This window comes from Myotis yumanensis, unplaced genomic scaffold (genome assembly GCF_028538775.1).
Source record: "Myotis yumanensis isolate MYYU_CA2020_CCGP unplaced genomic scaffold, mMyoYum1.0.hap1 SCAF_1, whole genome shotgun sequence".
NCBI lineage: Eukaryota > Metazoa > Chordata > Mammalia > Chiroptera > Vespertilionidae > Myotis > Myotis yumanensis.
In genome coordinates this window covers 83,630,012-83,648,432 of record NW_027223752.1, presented here as the reverse complement: position 1 = coordinate 83,648,432, position 18,421 = coordinate 83,630,012, and the positions used below count along the sequence as shown (strand labels likewise).

General features: G+C 59.9%; 1 protein-coding gene across 5 annotated transcripts; it reads right to left on the bottom strand.

Annotated features, from left to right (window-relative positions):
- Nucleotides 1-1,821: 1,821 nt before the first annotated feature.
- On the bottom strand, nucleotides 1,822-17,988 carry CARMIL3 (capping protein regulator and myosin 1 linker 3). 5 transcript variants are annotated; one of them, XM_070426831.1, is made up of 40 exons: nucleotides 17,949-17,988; nucleotides 16,333-16,427; nucleotides 15,974-16,024; nucleotides 15,819-15,878; nucleotides 15,619-15,734; nucleotides 15,305-15,402; nucleotides 15,003-15,073; nucleotides 14,825-14,898; nucleotides 14,551-14,626; nucleotides 14,382-14,470; nucleotides 13,809-13,903; nucleotides 13,510-13,596; nucleotides 13,187-13,296; nucleotides 13,001-13,078; nucleotides 12,394-12,470; nucleotides 12,208-12,312; nucleotides 12,044-12,113; nucleotides 11,493-11,574; nucleotides 11,271-11,367; nucleotides 11,093-11,147; nucleotides 10,843-11,015; nucleotides 10,534-10,602; nucleotides 10,222-10,315; nucleotides 10,038-10,136; nucleotides 9,538-9,666; nucleotides 9,268-9,381; nucleotides 8,754-8,929; nucleotides 7,927-8,014; nucleotides 7,655-7,798; nucleotides 7,318-7,381; nucleotides 6,993-7,201; nucleotides 6,554-6,654; nucleotides 5,658-5,973; nucleotides 5,205-5,333; nucleotides 4,365-4,431; nucleotides 4,167-4,256; nucleotides 2,572-2,690; nucleotides 2,306-2,486; nucleotides 2,062-2,178; nucleotides 1,822-1,946 (listed from the first exon to the last, which is right to left on the bottom strand). In XM_070426831.1, exons 1-40 carry the CDS (start codon nucleotides 17,986-17,988, stop codon nucleotides 1,918-1,920), a joined length of 4,134 nt encoding a protein of 1,377 aa, XP_070282932.1. In that variant the 3' UTR covers nucleotides 1,822-1,917. The 5 variants fall into 5 exon arrangements, with proteins under 5 accessions (XP_070282932.1, XP_070282939.1, XP_070282944.1 ...); XM_070426838.1 differs by having other exon boundaries at nucleotides 1,822-1,943; XM_070426843.1 differs by having other exon boundaries at nucleotides 2,068-2,178.
- Between the last annotated feature and the right edge of the window lie 433 nt (nucleotides 17,989-18,421).

Here is an 18,421-nt window from a genome sequence, read left to right as displayed (position 1 = left end):
AGAGGCAGGACCTCCGTGGACACAATGACACACATCTTCTCCTTCACACCACACCCACACCCAGCATCACAGAGATGCACACACATTCACACCGGGAAGCGATGGAGACACGCACCCACAACCCACAGGCTCACACATATCTTGACACGCACAGATGCCAGCACGTAAACTCTCTGTGACACCACGACAGTTATAGCCCTACAGATACACATAGGGAAACACACCCAGTCTCACGACACTCTCCACATCATGCTTGTTAAGGATATTTGCGCATATAAAAGAACGCTGGCTACACTTGTCACTCACACACACTCACTCATGCCAGCTCAAATACAGCAGCATGGAGATCTTCACATGCTCCTTAAAAACCACTCGGAACCTCATAGCTCTGAGAATGAGATTCAGTGTCCCAGCCACCAGTCTCCCTTTAACGAGGAGACACAAGGTCATGGACACAATTGCTTAAGGGCATGCAGTCTCACATTCTGGTCACACAACCAACCCCCAGTGGGATGTGCTGAAGGACTGATTCCAGAGGCATCTTCCCAGTGCCCACAATTCACTGTCCCCCAACCCGAGATTCCTTGTGGGAGGGGCCAAACCATGCACAGATCTTGAAGAAAGATTAGTCATTCCCTAGTGAGACCGGGGGAAGTGAGCAATTGCCTGAGGGCTGCCTGCCCCACGTGAAGATATCTGGGTCCATGTGATGGTGATCTGGGATGAGTAGGCAATAAGGTTCCCCAGAACACCTTCACCTTCAGCTCCTAAGCGGACAGTCACTTACTGACAGCTCCTGGGTACGGGGCACTGTGCCAGAGGCTGGGGCTATACAGGTGATTAGGACACAGCTCCTGGCCCTGGGGGAGTGTGTGTATATAGAACAGACAACCTCACAGACAGAGATGATAAGCCAATACACAAGCGCAATTAAGTGTGTCAGGTGCAAAGGTGTGGATCTGGTCAGGATGCAGTGGGCCGCAAAGAGGGAGGGTTCCCTGGGATAGGTCGGGGGAGGGCATCAGGAAGGGCTTCACAGAGGAAGAGGCTCTTGAGCTGGAGTCTGGAATGCTATGCTAGTATTTGGCAGCACACCAATGGGAAAAATTAATGTAATCATCAATCTTCTCACACCATAGACGCTTCTGTTCACCTTCAGGCCGCTTTACTGCGGAGATTACTGACTATTGATGGTGCCTGTAGGATGGCACACCACCTAATTCCACCATTAGTGAGCCTGCCTATGTGTAAACACACACACGCACACGCACACGCACACGCACGCACAGCACCCTGCTCCCAAGTCTCCTCCTGGTACACTGGGATCTTCCAATCCCACCACACGCCCCAAAGCTGGACACACACTGGTGCTGGTTTCTATCATTTTGGTCTCTTCTCCAGCCAGCTCAGCCCAGATCCTACACATGACACTTACTGGGGTCTTCTCTGACCCGCCCATCACTTCTCTAGTCTCTCCTCTCTGCTCAGAGCCCCAGCCCCAACCCTGTGAGGTATTCCTCCCTCTTCCCCACTGAGAACAAGCACTGAAGGGGAACAGATGGTGGGGTGTGGGGCAGTGAGTGGGGAAGGCAGCAAAGACGCAAGGCAGGCAGTGATTTTTCTTTTTATTCTATACAAGTGGGGAGAGAGCCCCTGGGGGTAGAGGGATAGATCTGCCCTCCAGGGAGGGCGATGCCCCCACCCTGACTCTCTGCTGAGGGAGCAGGCATTCAGAGCCTCCCTCTTTCCAGGTTGCTCCCTCCCTCCCTGTCCCCCTCCTGCCCCCCACACCTCATCTTGCCATCCAGCCCCTGTGGGATGGGCTGGCAGAGGGACCTGGAGGTGCAGGCGGGTAGGGGGTCAGTCCTTGTGAGGCACATGTCGAGAGGAGGGCTGGGGAGGGTGCAGCAGCGGCTGTCAGTCTGTTCCCGGCTCACTGGTTCCTGCTGGGGACAAATCCAGGGGGGCCTGTTTCCTGGGCAGGGAGAGCCAGCCGCCCATGTCGGGTGCGCCATGTTGGACAGGAGGGTGGGAAGGGGAACTGCCCTCTGGCCCACCCACCGGCACCTGTGGAGTCAGGGGGCCGTCTTCTATCAGGCTCCAGCTTGTCACAGGACTGTGCCCGCCGTGTCCTCTTGGGCTTCAGGGGGGCAGTCCGGCGGCCTGGATCTAAGAGCCCTGAAATGATAGCCAAGGCAGGTCCGGCATGGGAGTGGGGCTTACAGCTGGGTGCTTGGGACGGGGATCGGTGTGGGCAGCAGGGTCCCAGAGGCATCCCGAGGCCCCCTCCAGCCAGGCGGCAGACCTTGGACCTCGGACTCCTCTTGGTCCTGCTGTGAGCCCAGCCTCAGTCGGGGTTTGTTCATTCCTGGGGCTGCACCCCCAGCCTCAGCCTCTTCCCTGCCCCCTGGCTCCTGGGGGGGACGGCGGCCCCTGGGCACAGCCACTGGCTTGGGGGGCCGTGGAGCTAACGGAGGGTCCTGCAGCTGACAGAAGAAGGAAGATGCTGGATCATTAGTTAGTCCTTTGCCTTATCAAACTGCCTTCCCCACTCGCCTTGCCAGCCCTCACCTTGGCATTCCTAGCGGGAACGGTCCTCTCCGGGAACAGGGCCCCCTCCCTCTCCTCCTCCCCATCCTGGGAGGAGGGGCTGGGGCTCTGGCAGCTGTGGTTGGGGGCACTCTCCTCAGCTAGGGGATGAGGAGAGAAAAGAAACTGCAGGAACAGGCATTCTTGCATAGCCCTCCATTCCCTGCCCCTATGTTGCCCCGGAGGCCTGGACTTCCCCATTTGCTCCTATGCCTCTGCTAATGTTCCCTTCTGCTCTCACATTTCCTTAGACCTTGGCCCCCAGGATGGTCCTGAGCCCGTCACCTCTGGAGTGGGCTCAGGCTGCCCCTCGTGAAGAGCAGGGCCTAGCTCTTTCCTGCTGGGATAGAGCCAGAGCCTGGGGCCATCTGGCCCACAGGCGGGGCTGCTCAGCCAGGGCTGCAGTGCCCGGGGCCCTGCCAAGGCTGCAGCCTGGCTCTCCCAGGACTTTGTCTCCTGTCTGACTTAGTTGGCGAGAGCTTCAAGGAGGGGCGCCCTGGCACCCCCACCTCCTGCCTCTGTGGCTTTATGCAAATTGAGCCTGAGGGTAACCCACCTGGAAGGTGCTGTCTGTGTGCGTGTCTGTGGGTGTGGGTAAGAGAAGCCTGAGGGTGCTGGGGCGGGCGTGCGCGCAGTGGAGCATCCAACTCCCGTGGTCTAAACGAAGGATGGAGCCCCACTTTGCCTATTTAACCACTTTGGGGGGGATGGGGAACCAGCAAAGATGCCCCCAGTACTGGCTGGGCCTTGGAGGATGGGCAGGAGCACAGGCATTCCCAAGTCAGGGGCCAGCCTGGCTCTGCACGTGCCTGGTGCCCTGGCGTCTGGTGGAGGGGAGGAGGGTGGTGGAGCGTCTATATCTATGGTGAGATGTGTCCCTGTCAGTGCTGTTGAAGGGTCAGATGCCAGGCCTGTGGGAACTTAGGTTGACGCTGAGCTGACGAGCTTTCCTTCAGAGGTTCTGTGGGTGCAAGGTGCTCTGAACCCAGCAGAAGTGAATGTCATAGCATGAACCCTCCTTTTTATTCCTTCAGAGTTTCAAAGCCAGAAGGTCAATAACTTGTATAAGGTTATTGCTGGTGGTGGCTGGGCTGGGCCTAACAACCAGGGTTTCTGACCTCCAGGGCAGGACGGGCTCTGGCCCCTTCCCTGTGGCACCTGGTGCCTGAGCTGAGGGCGGCTTGGCAGCTGTTTTTGGAGGAGACTGGAATGTTTGAGGTGGGCCTGACATGACGAGTACTTGCCCACTCTTCCCAGCTGAGGGTCAGAGAGAGGACTTGTCTGTAGAGGGCGCCACTCTGCTGACAGGGACCACAGGCGGCCCTGCCTAGAGAACTATCTGGAACTTCCCACAGTGTGTGCTCTTGTCTGCCAGTCCTGGCAAAGCCACTTCTGTTCTGTCGGGCCTTTCTTCAGGCTGGGCTGTCTCTTGGCTATCGCTCTGTAAATATCCTTAAACATTTCCCGTGTTGACTCTTCACGGCCCCACCTTGGACTCCCCGGTTCAGGGCCGTGGCTTCTGTGTGTGTGGGCACAGCCTGGGCCTCGGCGCTGCTGCCTGAGAGAGGTGTCCGTACCTATGTGCCAGGTGGCCTCTGCACGGCGCATGGCGCTGAAGCTCGGCTTGGTGCTTTGAGGTGGTGGTGGCGGCTTCCAGGCTCCAGGCCCTGGAGTGGAGGCAGGGGAGGGGGGTGGAAAAGGGGACCAGGAAAGGCAAATTAGGAGGGGCCCTTGAGAGAAGGGTCAAAAGAAGGAAGGGAGGGTGACCTGCTCACCCGCATCATCCGAAGAGCGCCGTTTCTGCCAAGCCTGGATGCTGCCCTCCAGGTCTGGGCTTGTGCCCTGTAAGGGGAGTCGAGTCGGGGGGATCAGAAACACCCTCTCCAGGCGGGGGCTGCAGTTAGCAAGGGGCTTCTGCTCTGGCGCTTGCACCGTTTTCCCCAAACAGTAGCACCCAGACCACCCTAGGGCAGTGGTCGGCAAACTGCAGCCCCTTGAGTGTGACTCTTCCACAAAATACCACGTGCAGAAGCGCACGTACAGTGCGATTGAAACTTCGTGGCCACACTCAAGGTGCCAAAGAGCCGCATGTGGCTCTCGAGCCGCGGTTTGCCGACCACTGCCCTAGGGGCATCAGAAATGGCTCGCATGAATGAAAGTACTGCTATTTTAACAGTTATGTGTTTCTTTTATGTGTAGTAAAATAAAACAGGACTTTGGTTTTAAAGATAATAATGCACAGGTCTAGACTAAGTTAAAAAAGGCGAGTTGATTTAAATGAAAACAATATGTAAATAATAACACAGGTGGAATGTGGAGAAGATAAAAATCAGTCCTAAAGTGGGAATCAAGTCACCAAAGTTTGGTTGGAAAACAGCTCTGGAGGGAAGTGTTTTTATGACCGCCCATTTCACAAGGAAGCAGAGGCTCCAGAGGTCAGGTGACCTGCCCGGGATCCCATGGCAAGTGTCTGGTATGGGCAGAGCTGCAGCGAACACCTCTACCCCCAGTGCATGGTTTTTTCCACGGACCCACCAGGGATGGGAGTGCAGGAAGGAGGGGGTGGTAGACAGGGACCCATAGGACCCTCACTTCACCGCTTGGGCTCCCCTCACCTCTTGTTTCCCATCGAAGCTCCAACCTTTGGTTCTTCCCAACCCAGGAAGGGCAACACCCTGGACTCTTGGCTGTTGTGCTGTCCCAGGGGCCTGGGCCCCCTCCCCTGGCTCTGACCCCTCAGAACCCTGAAACAAGTTCTCAGGTTTACAAGCAGTTCCTGAGGGAGGAGGGGATCCACAGGCAGCAAGGAAGTGGGGAGGGCCCCTGCCCCTCGGAGTCCCCAGCTCGGGGAGCCCTGCCCACACCCTTGGAAGAGTCTTCCCAAAATGCATGCAGCACTCCCAGCATGCTATGCAGGTCCAGCCCACTCGCAAGGAGCAGGGAGCAGGGATGACCAAAGTTCCCCAGAGTCCCTAGCATCCTCCCCTTAATTGCCTGGGTGGGATGGGCAGGTGGGCTCTGTGTGGGACAGCAAATGGGGAGGACACAGTACCTCCTGCCTCACTTACCATCTTCCTGCGGAAGGAAGGCCCCCGGTTCCCCCCCAGTCCAGGGAGCAGGCCGCTCTCCTCCTCTGGGCTCCAGCAGGGGGAAGAGTTGTTGCCGAGGCTGGGCGGGTCTGGGCTGGGGGGGCTCTCCTGAGTTGGGGGTGGGGGTGGGGGTGGAGGGAGGAGGAGTCCGGTGGTGGGGGACCCTGGTCCCCTGTCCCCCTTGAAGCTCCGGGGCCGACGAAAGTGAAACAGGCCTCGGCGCCTCTTCTTCTGCAGTGGAGGCAGCGGAGGCTCCGGGAGGCCTGGCCGCAGGGGCCGCAGGGTCCGAGGGCAGCTGAGCAGGTCAGGGTGCGTTAATGGCAGGGCTCAAGGAGATGTAAATGCCAGATGCAGAGGTAGCTCAGGGGGTGCTGGTCGTCTACCTCAGGTCTCACAAACCTCCCAGTTTCCTCTCATCTAGTTCTCCTGCGGCTCTGCGGCCCTCCCCACTTATCTCAAGGGAGACGGTGTCCTCACCTTCCCCGTCATAATCCTCCAGCAGATCAACTCTTCCTCCCAGGCAAGCTCCTGCCCTCCCCACTGTCTCTCCAAGTGACCCAGTTCCTCAGGGCGGACAGTGACTGAGAACATGCCCTCAGGCCTCTTACCCTAATGGTCATACCACCCAGGGCCTGCAGCCAGCCCCAACCTGCCCCAGCCCGTCCCCACCACCCCACTGGCCCCATCCTTTCTGGTTAGCTGTCCTGAGACTAAGAAAACATGGAAGACAAGGCTAGGTGTGGAAGGACGAGAATGTGAGGGAATGTCCCGGAGACTGGCTTTGTCCCGGGGCTCTGTCTCCATGGGAGCTGGGCAGACATGAGTCCTTCCAGGCCTCGGGGCCTGGTGCATGGGAGTGTGTCTCGGTGCCACACCTGGAACTCTCATCCATGACCCTTCGGCTGAAGAAGTCCTCCAGCCCCTCATCCAAGCGGGTGGCCATCCCGTTCTCCTGACGCGTCCCAGGCCCGGGCACCTGCTGGGAGGAAAGTCCTGTAGGGAATCTCATCCGGGCCGAGAAGACCCTCCCCTCCACCAGGCCTTCTGCCCCTTTGGACATGGACTGGCCTCTCTTGGCCCCATGGACATTTAGACTCCAATCCACCTGGAAATTTACTAAGCTTGGCAGCTCTCTCCACATGACTGCTACTGTCTGGCAGATGGATTTCCTATCTGTGACAAGGTCTAGCTCCCATCCAAACTGGACAGTCCCTCTTTTGGTGGCCTGCCAGGGCCCCCGCCACATCCCCCAAGGCTGGTGCTCCGCGCCTGGCCTTGTGAAGTCGATCCTCTCGAGAGGCCTTAGGGACTCACACTGGGCCGACCAGGTCCTGGAGGGGTGGTCCTGGGGGGCCGGGGCCTGCCTTGTGTTTGATGCCTTAGTTTATAGCCGTGAGTGGGAAGCTCGGATAGACCTTCCCAGGAGCCACTGGCAGTGGGCTGGCTGTTTCCGAGTCCTGAGAACCAACCAGGAGGGATCCCCAGACTCCCCAGCTGGCTTTCCATGTCCTGAGGGCTCCCACCTGTGGGGACAGCAGCGTTAGAGGGACCAGCAAGAGGGACAGGGAGAAAGCAGGCTGGCGAGACAGAGGAAAAGGAAAGGGAAACAGGGCCATTAGAATCGAAGCTGGGGACTCACTAATGAAGGCGGACACTGGCCGGATCTTGCGGCAGCGTTTTTGCTTTTTGATGGCCATGGTGTCCTGTAGAAATGGAGGTGAATAGTGGGGCACATGGCAGGATCTCATCTGGAGCCTCCATTTCTCACGAAACCTTCTTTTTAGAGTCCCTCCTGCCTCCCTCTCCTCAGGGGTCTGGGCATTGGGATTAGGGAAGAGGCTGGGCTGGTTGGGGCTGGTGGATGAGACCAGTTCCGTAAGGGGCGGGTGGAATCCGGAGAAGTGGAAGGGGACAGTATTTTGCAGGTTCAGGGGCAGGACCTAGGTGAGGGAGCGGGATGGGGGTGGGGTGCTCACGATGTTAGTCCCAAGTTCATCATCTGTGGTCTCCTCGTGGTCATGGTTACGGCCCCGGCCCCGGCCCCGGGAGGACAGATCCTGCCCTTGGCCTGGTCCCCCTGATGGATCTGATAGGGTCCTTAGCTGGGCCAGGTGCCGGGCCTGGGGAAGGACAGGATCCTAAGCAAGTGGTCTACCTCCCAGAGCCCTGAGGGGAGGGCGCTGGGGGAGGTGGTATGATGCCCACATGCAGGGCCTGTCTGAACCTGGCCAGGGTTCAGAAACCTTACCAGGCTCTTGTGTGAGTGGTATAGCTCCTGCAGGATCTCATCCACTATGGAGTTGGTTAAGTAGGTGACGACTGAGAGCTTCACTTCACTGTGGGCACAGGTGGGGCTGCTCAGACACTCCTTCCCCCGCCCTGAGCCTCAGCCCTGCCTTCCCCAGGTGCCTGAGGGGGAGGGCCGGCTGGCCCGCCCCGGCCATCCAAGGAGGCCCTACCATGCTGTAGGAGGCTCCTGAGGGCCACACTCAAATCTCCATAAAGGCATACTCAGTCCCACCCCCCGACCTCCCGCCTAGGTGTGTGTGGGTTAGGAGGTGGGCAAAGAGGACTGAGGGCCCCTGGAGCCCCAGTGGAGCAGAGCTGGGTGAGTTGGGGTGCCGAGAGAGCTCTTCTGGCCTCTGCTGTAAGAGCAGAAACCAGTTCTCATAATAATTTTTCTTTTTCTTTGCTTTGGAGAGTGGTGGCACCCAGACCCAGAGTGAAAGAGGCCCAGGGGTGAAAACTGGGCGGGAGAGCGTGTAGTCCACACACTCCAATCACATCCATTCTCTTTGGCCATGCCTCCCCAGAGGCTGTGTTTGTTTTCAGGAGATGACTCCGGTGTGCGTGTGGCTATGTGTGTGCACTGCCTGGCTCCTAAACCCCAGCTCAGCACTTAGATTTCCAGGGCAAAGACCAGTCCGACCCTGAATAGCAAGGTTGCAGTTGGTTAAAGATTTATCCCTGGTAATGGAGATTGTGCCATTCATTATTCATGGTTGAGAGCTGGGCCCCAAGATCCTAAGTGTTCTGGGTCCAATCCAGCCCTGCCCCAACCCGTCTGCCTCTCACTCCAGCTTGTTCTGAATGTCCTGGCCGGCCTGCTCCAGCAGCGCCCCGCGGATGAAGTTTCGGGGCACAGTGACGCGCTCGGCCACATTGCTCAGCATCTTGTTGTGCCCCTCGGCTACCCGCATGGCCACGGGACATAACTCCTGCGTGAGGCTGACCATGGACTCCAGGATCACCTAGTATGGGGGAAGGGAGGCCAGAGCCCAAAGCGGGGCAGGGTCAGGGTCAGGGGTGGCTTCCCAGCCGAGAGACAACAGCCTGTCTCTTCCAGTCCCTCAGGCGTCCACCCCACCATATGGACAGGGAAGTCGGTCCAGGGGAGAGGGGAGAGGCCAGGGGCCAAGACTGAAGCTAGCAGAGACAATTCAAGCCCAGTGTCTAGTAATGTCTGCACAGTGGGAATGTGGGTGGTCTCAGCTCTGCATTTCCTTCTTGCCCCAGTAATCTCCCCGAGCAGGCCTAGCCCTCGGCTTAGAGCCCTGGGTCAACACTAGACTCTTTCCCCAGGACTTGCCTGCAGCTCCTTGTCCACAGCCTTGGACACCTCACTGGCTACGGACTCCAGCCTCTGCCGCACAGGCCCGTCGTTGGCCAGCACGTGCCCCAGCTCATAGAGGCTGGGAAACAGCTGTGTAAGGAAGGGGTTATGTTCAGGCCAGACACAGGCCTTTGTGCCTGGAGGGCAGATGCACAGGCAGGGCCCAGACCCTCTGGGCTAGCATGGCTGGCCTTCCTGGGTTCTGGATTGCCAGGGAGAGTGTGTGGGGTTCTGTGCAGGGCTCACCGCCCGGGAGTTCTTGGCGTCTTTGATGAGGTCCCGAGCGTAGAGCAGCTCATCCTGCACGGGTTCCAGGGGGCACAACCTCAGGGCCCGGACCTCCTCCTGCACACGTCCACACAGCCGCTGCAGCATCTGCAGCACAGCCGGCAGGAGTGTTAGGGGGACCCCGCACAACACCCTCCCAGGTTTCTCTGTCTCCTTGGGCAGTGCTATTGGTGCTAGCACTACCTGGGTGGTGGTGATCTCTCTGGATGGCCTGCTCTCACTTCTGGGGAAACCCTTCGTGAATGCCCAGTGGAGCTCCCTTTTCTGGGGCCCCCACTGTTTGCCAACATGTTCTCTCGTTTTTGGGGCCCCTCTTCTTCCCCATACTTGAGCCCAGTTATGGGCATCATGTGATGCCTCTTTCATGCTCCCCTGCCCCCTGTCACATCACACCTGTGCCTTGCATGCCCCATGCACGCCCCACACATGCCCCACGTGTCCCAGAGGGAAACGTTTACTTGCTCGGCGCTGCTGGTCACCAGGCCCTGCTGCAGCCTGAAGGCCTGCTCCTGGGGACACGTCTGGGAGTGGTTGTTCCTCACCAAGCACCACTGGATCTGGAGATGACCGGGTGAGCGGGTCAGGGCCTGGGGGTGTGGGCTGGCCCCAGCCCTCTCTGTTCCACCCTACTTAGGCCGCCACCTTCTGCCAGACGTCCTCAGTGCGCTCGGGGGCGCTGCGGTAGGCTTGGGAGATGTCGCTCACGGGGAAGGACATGAAGCGCAGCGTGTGGTTGCTGTGGGCATAAGAGCACAGCTACGTGGAGGAGGAGATGAGGAGAGGCCCCTGCTCCCCCAGACCCACCTCTTGCTGACCACTTCCCTCGTCCACGGCCCTTTCTAACATTTCTGTGCAAATAGGTCAAGAGGGCTGGTGTGAGGCTGAGTTAGTTCAGGCTTGGTCCAGGCCCAGGAAGCTGGGGGCCTGGGTCAGGGAAGGGCCTGGTCCACTCACCTCTCCAGGGCCCTCGCAATGTCCAGAAAGCCCAGGGCAGATGTATTGTTCCGATCCCACAGGATAGTTCTGGGGAGAGGTTGAGCACAGCTTGTTACCCTCCCTCTGAGTCCCTGTTAAGGGGCAGGACACAGCCCCCTCCTCTCCTGGGTAATGAGGCAGACTCAGAGATGGTTTGGGACTGAGGGTTTCCTGGAAGCTGGGGCAGAGCAAGGCAAGCAGGAAGGTGTGTGTGTGTGTGTGTGTGTGTGTGTGTGTGTGTGTGCGCACGTGCCCGTAGGGGGTCAGAGGGTTCAAGTGGGGACCCACCTGAGGGAGGAGTTTATCTGCAGGGCCTTAGACAGCATCTTGGCCCCAATGTCCTCCATGCCATTGCCGCTCAGGTCCACCTTGGCCAGGCAGGTGTTGCTGCCCAGGGCATTGATGAGGATGCTGGTGCGCAGCTTCAGCCGGGAGTCTGCCACGGACAGTGACTGCAGGGACTGTGTGGGCAAGTAGGGGTTGGGCCCAGATCCCAAGGCCCCCGCCACAGCAGCCCCCCCCCCCCCAAGTCACTCACACAGTCCTCTTCCTGGATCATCTGCACCAGCTTGTGGAGGATCTCCTCCAGGGTCCTGAGGGGAGAGGGCTGGGGTCATGATATTGGGGGAGAAGGGAGGGGGTCAGAGGCAATGCAGGGAGCCAAAAGGAGAGGGGGCGGACAGAGTGAGGGTCTGTGGTATGGGGAGGGGCCTTACTTGGCCTTGACATTGAAGTTCTTGCCCAGGAACAGGTGCTTGAGGGACTTGTTCTTGCCAAGTGCGGGCACCAGTGTCAGGAGGTCGGAGTCAAACCCTGGCCAGTAGATGGGAGAGGCCTGGCCTTGAGGCTCAGGCTCACAGGAGTCTCCTTAATGCGTCTCCCCCACGCTCCAGGCCCTGTCCCCACCTGGCTCCCAGGAAGAAAACACCTCCACTCACCATTGTCTGATAGATCCAGGCTGCCCACACAGGTGACAGCCCCCAATTGCTCTTGCAAAGCCTGGGCTCCTGCTGAGCGGAGCTGCAGGAACAGGGTAGGGGTGGGGCAGGGAGGCAGGGTAAGGGCGGGGGGAGGGCACCTTTAATGTTCAGAGACCAAAGTGGTTACGCCAGGACTCAAGGTCATATCAGGTCTGGGGTGTAAAATCAGAAGGCCCCTTCTCCACACCAGATTCTTCCCCAGGGCTCTCTCCCTTTCAGTCAGAAAAGTCTCCAGGCCGCTGCACCGGAGATAGCTCGCTCCTGCCCTCTGGTGGGAAAGCCTGGTATCTCTGTCCGCAAAGCTTTAAGGGGGGAGATACTGGAGACTGAAAATGACCTCTGGAAAGAGGGACGCAGACCACAGACTGAGGCGGGAAAGTGGAGGTGTGATCAGGTTGGGGGTCACAGAGGAGGGGTGCAGAGGCAAGATACTGCCAGGGTTTGACTAGGTCAGAGAAATGAACAGTGGGTGGGGGACAAGCAGTGGGATTGGGGGACCGAGGGCTCACCTCACAGCCGCTGAGGTCCAGGTGCAGATCACTGAGGTGGCTGTTGAGGGAGAGGCCCTGGAGCAGTGCCCTGTGGGAGGAAGGCCAGCAGGCCCACTTGCACCTCTTGCCCCTTCTCTTATGGCTTCCCCTTGGACGCTCCCCCAACCCTGCACCCACCCGACCTGAGGGCCTCCAGGGGCAGCTTTGTGGCAGACAGGTTGACGTGGCTCAGTGTGTAGGCGCTGCTGAAGAACTGCTTGAAGGCTGGCGGGGCCTCCCGGCCCTTCCTGCGGAGACCCCTGGGGTCAGCAAGGGAGAGGGACCCCCACCACTTGCCCCATCCCTTCCTGCACCCCTCACACTCCCACCTGTGAGAGCAGCTGTTACGCGCCAGGTTGAGGTAGGTTAGGTGGGAGCAGCAGCCATGGAGCAGGGCACCCAGAAGCTGTGGGGAGAGACACGGTGGGTCTCGCAGGGGCTGGGAGGGTTGCTGGGAGGTGTCCTCCCTCCCCATCAAGGTCCTGCTCTTACCCCCCATGGTCAGTCTATGCGAGCCCAGCTATGGATGCCCACTTCCCCTAGAATTGCCTCGGTTTCCCCCTGTGGAAAGTGGGTCTACTTCCTGCCTGGTCCCCAGGGGTGGTAGAGAGGCTCACAGACAATGGATGCGTAAAGCCAGGGTCACCACAGGCTCACAAGGTGCCTTGTTCACATAGCCTCCTGGTGGCTGCAGCCTTGGGCCAGGGGGATGGAGCGAGGGCTGGCTTTCATGGAGCCAGCACAGCCTTGGGCAGGGACCGAGATAAAGTGCGGCACCGGTGTCAGCTGTGGGCATTGCTTTACAAGTCAGCTGAACCTGAAGCCATCCTGCCAGCTCTGCCCATCTTCATACCCCAGGAAGGTGGTGGGGCACAGACCTACCCTGGCCTCCCCAGTCACCGCAGGCTGGTCCACCATTACCAACCCACCCCTCACCGAGTCAATGGCGCAGTCAGTCCCTGCCAGGTCCAGGTGCACCAGAGCGTTGGGCTGGGCCAGGAAACTGTACAGGGCCTGGGAAGGGAGGGCAGAGGGGTTGCAGGGGAAGGGGCGATAGAGACCCAGGCCCTGCAGCCTGAGCGTGCTTCGGCAGGGGCTGGAGGCTATGCTCCGTGGACTCACATTGGACTCGTCTGTGGCAAGCAGCCCAGGGTTCTTGCTCAGGTCCAGGTATCGAAGGGAGCTGGCAAAGGCCGGGTTGGCCCCGAAGGTCTGGCCCAGTGCCTGGAGCCCTGTGCACAGCGGGCACTGGGCTGGGTTGGCCCCCATCCCCACCTCTTCTCCGGGTGTACAACGCTTCCCCACTCCCCAAATGCGGCTCCTTTCCTTCCCTTGATCCCTGGGAGGCTGTGTGAGTGTGTGGATATGCCTCTGGATGGGGCCCAACATCCTAGGCAGCACTGGGGAGGTTAATGGTCACACGCCAGGGTCCCCAGTGCAAATACCTCGAGGGGAAATGGCAGTCTTGGCCAGGCACAGTTTGGTGAGGCCAGTGGGGAAGCAGAGGAGCTGCTGGCTCAGACTGAGGAAACCTGGGGAGTGGGGAGAGAAATGCACCCAGTGGGAGCAGGTGGCACAGTCAGAGTAGGGGTGTGAGTGGGGTACAGGCCTGGGGTCAAGGATGGAGGTGTTGGGGCAGGGGCTGATATCAGGTTGGAGATCCACTGTTCAGACCAGGATTGGGCTCTGGGCTAGGTCAGGGGTCTGCATTGCGGTGGGGGTAGGGTTCCGGGCTGGGGCTCACCCTTGTCCTCGATGGGATTGTGGGACAGAGTGAGGGCATGTAGCACACAGCTTCCGTTCTCCCCAAACACGCAGGCCAGCTTCTGGACAAAGTCCCTTCAGGCAGGGGGAGGAAGGGTTTGTTTGTCCCAGGCCATGGGCTTCCCCTTCTCCTCCACCTGCCCGCCTGGCTGGGACTGCAAAGGATAGAGCCCCCAAGGTGGGGAGCAGCTCAGGGTCTGCCCCGGAACTTGTCACTACTCTGGAGCACAAGAGAAGTTGTGCTGAGACAAAGCCCAGCTTCGGGCCCTCGAGTCAGAGAAGCCCACCCTGCCTGGTGGTGGACGGAGCATGCTGGGGAAGGCCCTGCTGGGGAAGGCCCTGCTGGGGAAGGCCCTGGAGCTGGGGGTCAGGGGGCTTAGGTCTGAGTCCAGCGTGACCATTCACTTGTTTTCTGCCCTCTTTGGGCCCCAGCGTCTTCTGTAAAGTGAGGAGCAGGATGAGATAGCTCAGAGGCCCCTATCGTGCTCCGAGGCTCTGTTGCCCTAAGATTACATCACGGGGGCACCGCCGCCCAAGGAGGAGGCTGGCTCACGTCTTCAGTCCAGCGTTGTCCAGCACCAGCTCTTCGAGGCTCCCCGACTTGCTCAGGGTATGTAGCACCTGTTCTAGCACTTCAGAGCCCTGAGGACAGAGGGGTGCTGTGACCAGGGACCAGAGAGGACGCTTCTCCTCCCACTTCCACCACCCCTCCTCGTCCCTACCAGCCGCAGGTCCTTGCAGTAGAGTTTGGTGAACCACTGGTTGTAGGCCAGGGCTGCCACCATCAGGGCCAAGTCTCTGTGGGGAGATTGAAGTGGGTAGGAAAGGGTGAGCAGGTGGGCAGGAAAGAAGAGACTAGGGATAGAGTGGCTGGGCTGGGGAAAGCCTGGATGGGTAGAAGGCAGTGCAGGGGGGTTGGGGAGAGAGAGCTGGGACTGTGGGTGGGATCAGAAGGGCTTCTGTGGTGGGGGTAGGGAGTCTATCCCATCAGCTCACCGGCTCTCCAAGTGGCTGAAATCTAAAAGGTTGAACTCGCGGTTATCCTCGGCATGATAGATGGTGTCCACATCCTTGGAGAGGTAGAACTGGCTCACACCTGCTCCCCTCCGCCTCCTCCTCTGCCCCCTCCCTCCAGGTCACAGCTGCCCAAATAGTGGGTCCCTGCCCAACGCACCCATTGCACCTCCTCCCGGCAGTGCAGCCCATTGTAGTCACACAGGGCAGCGTAGGTCTCGGAGAAGCCACCTGTGGGCAGAATATGGGTTGGCTCCACGAGGGGCAAGGGAGTGAGGAACAGGTTTGGGGGTCAAGGAAAGGTCAAGGTCATTTTATGTCCTGGGTTCCTGCTACACCATGAACCTCTGAGGTCTGGGAGCTGTGGGGTCCCCGGGGCAGATGAAACCCCATATATAAAGGACTCTGGACAAGGGGCAGGGGGGTTCAGGTCCCACTTTCGTCAGGTCTGCCCCTGCTCACCACACACACTGTGAGTGGTAGATGTGGAAGTCTCAGAGTTGGGGGATGTGTCTCGGGGCCCTTCTGGAGTGTCTGCATTTCCACGCCGGATTAGACACCTGGAAGATGAACAAATCCATCCCAGAGAGAGGCGAACAGAGGCTCTCAATGTCTTATGGCTTCTGGATCCCCAGGAAAAAACAGGAGCAGGAACATGCTTGCTCTTCTCCTTGCTGTCCTCGGAGCTCGGGTCCAGGGGAAGGAGGGAAGGAGGGGAGGAGGGAGAGGTTTCCTTGTTGTCCACCCCCTGGAGAGATTCCTCCTTTGCCACTCACCCAGGGCCAGGGCAGACCTTGGAGAGGGCCGAGCTCACATGTCGCGTCACTTGGTCCACACTCTCAGCTGATGGCAGCCGCATGCTCACCATGCCTCGTTCCGTCTCCACTAGGATCTGGGGGTGAGGGAGCAGCAGGGCCTCACATATTGACCCCTTCCTCCTGCTGGCCCGATAGTGGGCCCAGGCCCTGGTGCTCACCTGGTTCTGACTGAGTGTGTTGAAGGCCCGGATCTCCAGGACATTGAAGGAGCTCTCCACCTGGGGGTATGGGATGCTCAGCTCGTGGTAAGGGTCTGGCTGCCACGCTCAGGAAGGAGCATGCCAGGTGCTCTCCGCTCCTCAGCCCAACTTACCTTAGCTGGGACTTTCAGGGGGAAGAGGTGGAGGCGCCAGGAGGTCAGGGCCTTCAGAGAAAGGAAAAGGAAATCAGCAGCAAATGGCCATTCCCTGGGCCATCGATTCCTGCCCTCCTTTAGCCCCCTCAGCCTGTGTGCAACCTGGCCAGCAGCGGCCCTCTGTGCTGGGGGTCCTCCCTCTCTCTCATGCCCCATTCTAATCTCCTGGATGCTGACCCAGCCCAGACTAACTCTCTCCTAGACTATGGCTCCTCAGCTCTTCCCCACCTCTGTGTTCCCTGCCTCCCAGGCTCTCTGCCCTCAGCAGCCCCGCTGCCCTTGGTGCCTCCCTCTGCTCCCAAGCCCAGTGCCCTCACCAGCACTCGGTCCTCAAACTTCTTCGGCTTCGTCTCCAGCTTCACGCGATGTTGCTGGAGCACAGCCCCTTGGCTCAGGCACCTCCGGATGCTGTCTGCAGGCGGATAGGGGCCTGCTCAGAGCTCCCCTTACCCTGGCCACCCACCTCCTCGGGGCTCTCCGGGGGCAGAGTCAGGTGGGAGGAGAGAGAAAAGGAGAGACAAAGAAGGACAGGGACACACACCTTTCCTTCTTGGGTGACTTTTCTCTTCCTATTAGAGAGGGAGGGGGTGTGGAGAAAACTCTGGTTCCTGACGTTTCTGAATCAAAAGACAGCCGCGGGGTGACCCTGTCTGTGGGAGGGCGTGTCTTACACTTCTGAGGGTGTGAAGGGTTTTTCCAGCCTGTTCACTCCAGCGACTGTCAACCCATACACAGTGAGTCAGTGTGTGCGGGTGTGGGCGGGTCCCTTTAACTACATTCTAGGTGGTCTTGGGTGTGAGTGTGTCTGCCTTTTACAACGGTGTGTGCGCGTGCCTTCTGAAGATGCCGTTGGTGGGGATAGGGACGTGTGAATGAGTATGCTGTGCTTGCAGTTGTGAAAGGGGCACGGAGCCAGAAGGTTCCGGTGTGTGTGGCAGGTGGAGTTAGTGTTTAAATGAAACCCTATCCATCTGCTGGCAGACGAGAGAGAGAGAGAGAGAGAGAGAGAGAGAGAGAGAGAGAGAGAGAGAGAAAGAAAGAGAGAGAGAGAGAGAGAGAGAGAGAGAGGGAGATGGGGGTCCAGGCGCTATAGAGATGTTTGTACACACACCTCAGGATTGTGCTTGTGTGTGTGTAGGTGTGGGAAAATCCCAAGGCCCGAATGCCTCTGAGTATCCTTGAGCTCCTGATCTCTGCCTGGGCTGCTGCCTCTGGGGGTCAGGGCTGTGGCAGTGCTGGGGGGCCCGGGCCTTGGTTTGGGCCGAGTCTGAGGGCCATGCAAACAGGAGAGGCCTTGAGGTGTGGGTGTAAGGTAGTGAGAAGGGGGCCGGCTGGGACGGGGCACTGTGGGAGGTGAGCTGCAGAGATCTTGCTCTAGCTTTTAGCTCCAATGCAGGCCCTCTTCCCTGGTTCCCTTCTTTGCCCCACTGGTCTGGGCGCTGCTAGGCTGCTAGGGGGCTCTCCGGGGCCAGTTCCGGGGCGGGGCCGGGAGAGGGAGGGTGTAGACTAGAGCCAAGAGGCGGTCAGGACCAGGGGCAGCTCCCTTCGTGCAGCCCGGGGTGGGCCTGGCTCCGCCCGGCGGGGAAACAAGGACCCTCCGGAGAGGAGACGAGCCGCCTCGCTTAGGGGTGGGCCTGAGAGTCAGCCCTAGGGACCGCGAGGGGACTGTACCTGTCACCAAAGATCAGCACGGGCGGCTCTGGGACAGGAAGGTCCTGACAGGGTGAGGCGAGGGGGGGCAGCGGAGGATGCTCCGGGGTCAGATGCCCGCAGCTGGGATGCAGGGGCAGGGGAGGGGGTTGCCTTGCAAGCCGGACGCATGGGGCGGGGGCGGGGCGGGAGGCACCGGGGCCGGGATGGACCGCGGGGAGGAGCGCACTGGGTCTCGAACGCTCCCAGACCTGGCGTCCCGGAGACCACCGCAGCCTCGTACCTTGCAGCTCGCGGGTGAGCTCCGTGCTGGACTTGGCCATGGCGGCTGCTGTTGCCGCCGCTGCTGCAGAGGAGCTACCGCCACCGCCGGGGAGCCGCGGCACATGCTAGACCCGGCTCCGGCAGGGCCCCGGCGCTGAGCGATGCTGCAGCCGCCGAGCCCGCTCCAGTCGGGGCGGCTGCGTGAGCGCTCCTGCCCCCGCCTCCCGGCGCCGGGTCCCCCGCCCGCCCGGGGAAGTGCGGGACTGAGCATGCGTGCCGCGCCTCCCGGCTGCGTGAGACCCCGCGCGCTCGCGCCCACCCCTCCTGCCTGCTCCCGCGTGCGACGCCGGGTGCGTGTTGCCAGGAGCCCGGGCCATGTCCTGGGCGGGGGACAGCGTCCCCGCCTTGCGTGCCACACACTCCTCGAGCATCACGAGCAAAACCCATGTCTTTTGTTTGTGGGTCTGGGTACCCCGTTCATCCTTGCAAGAC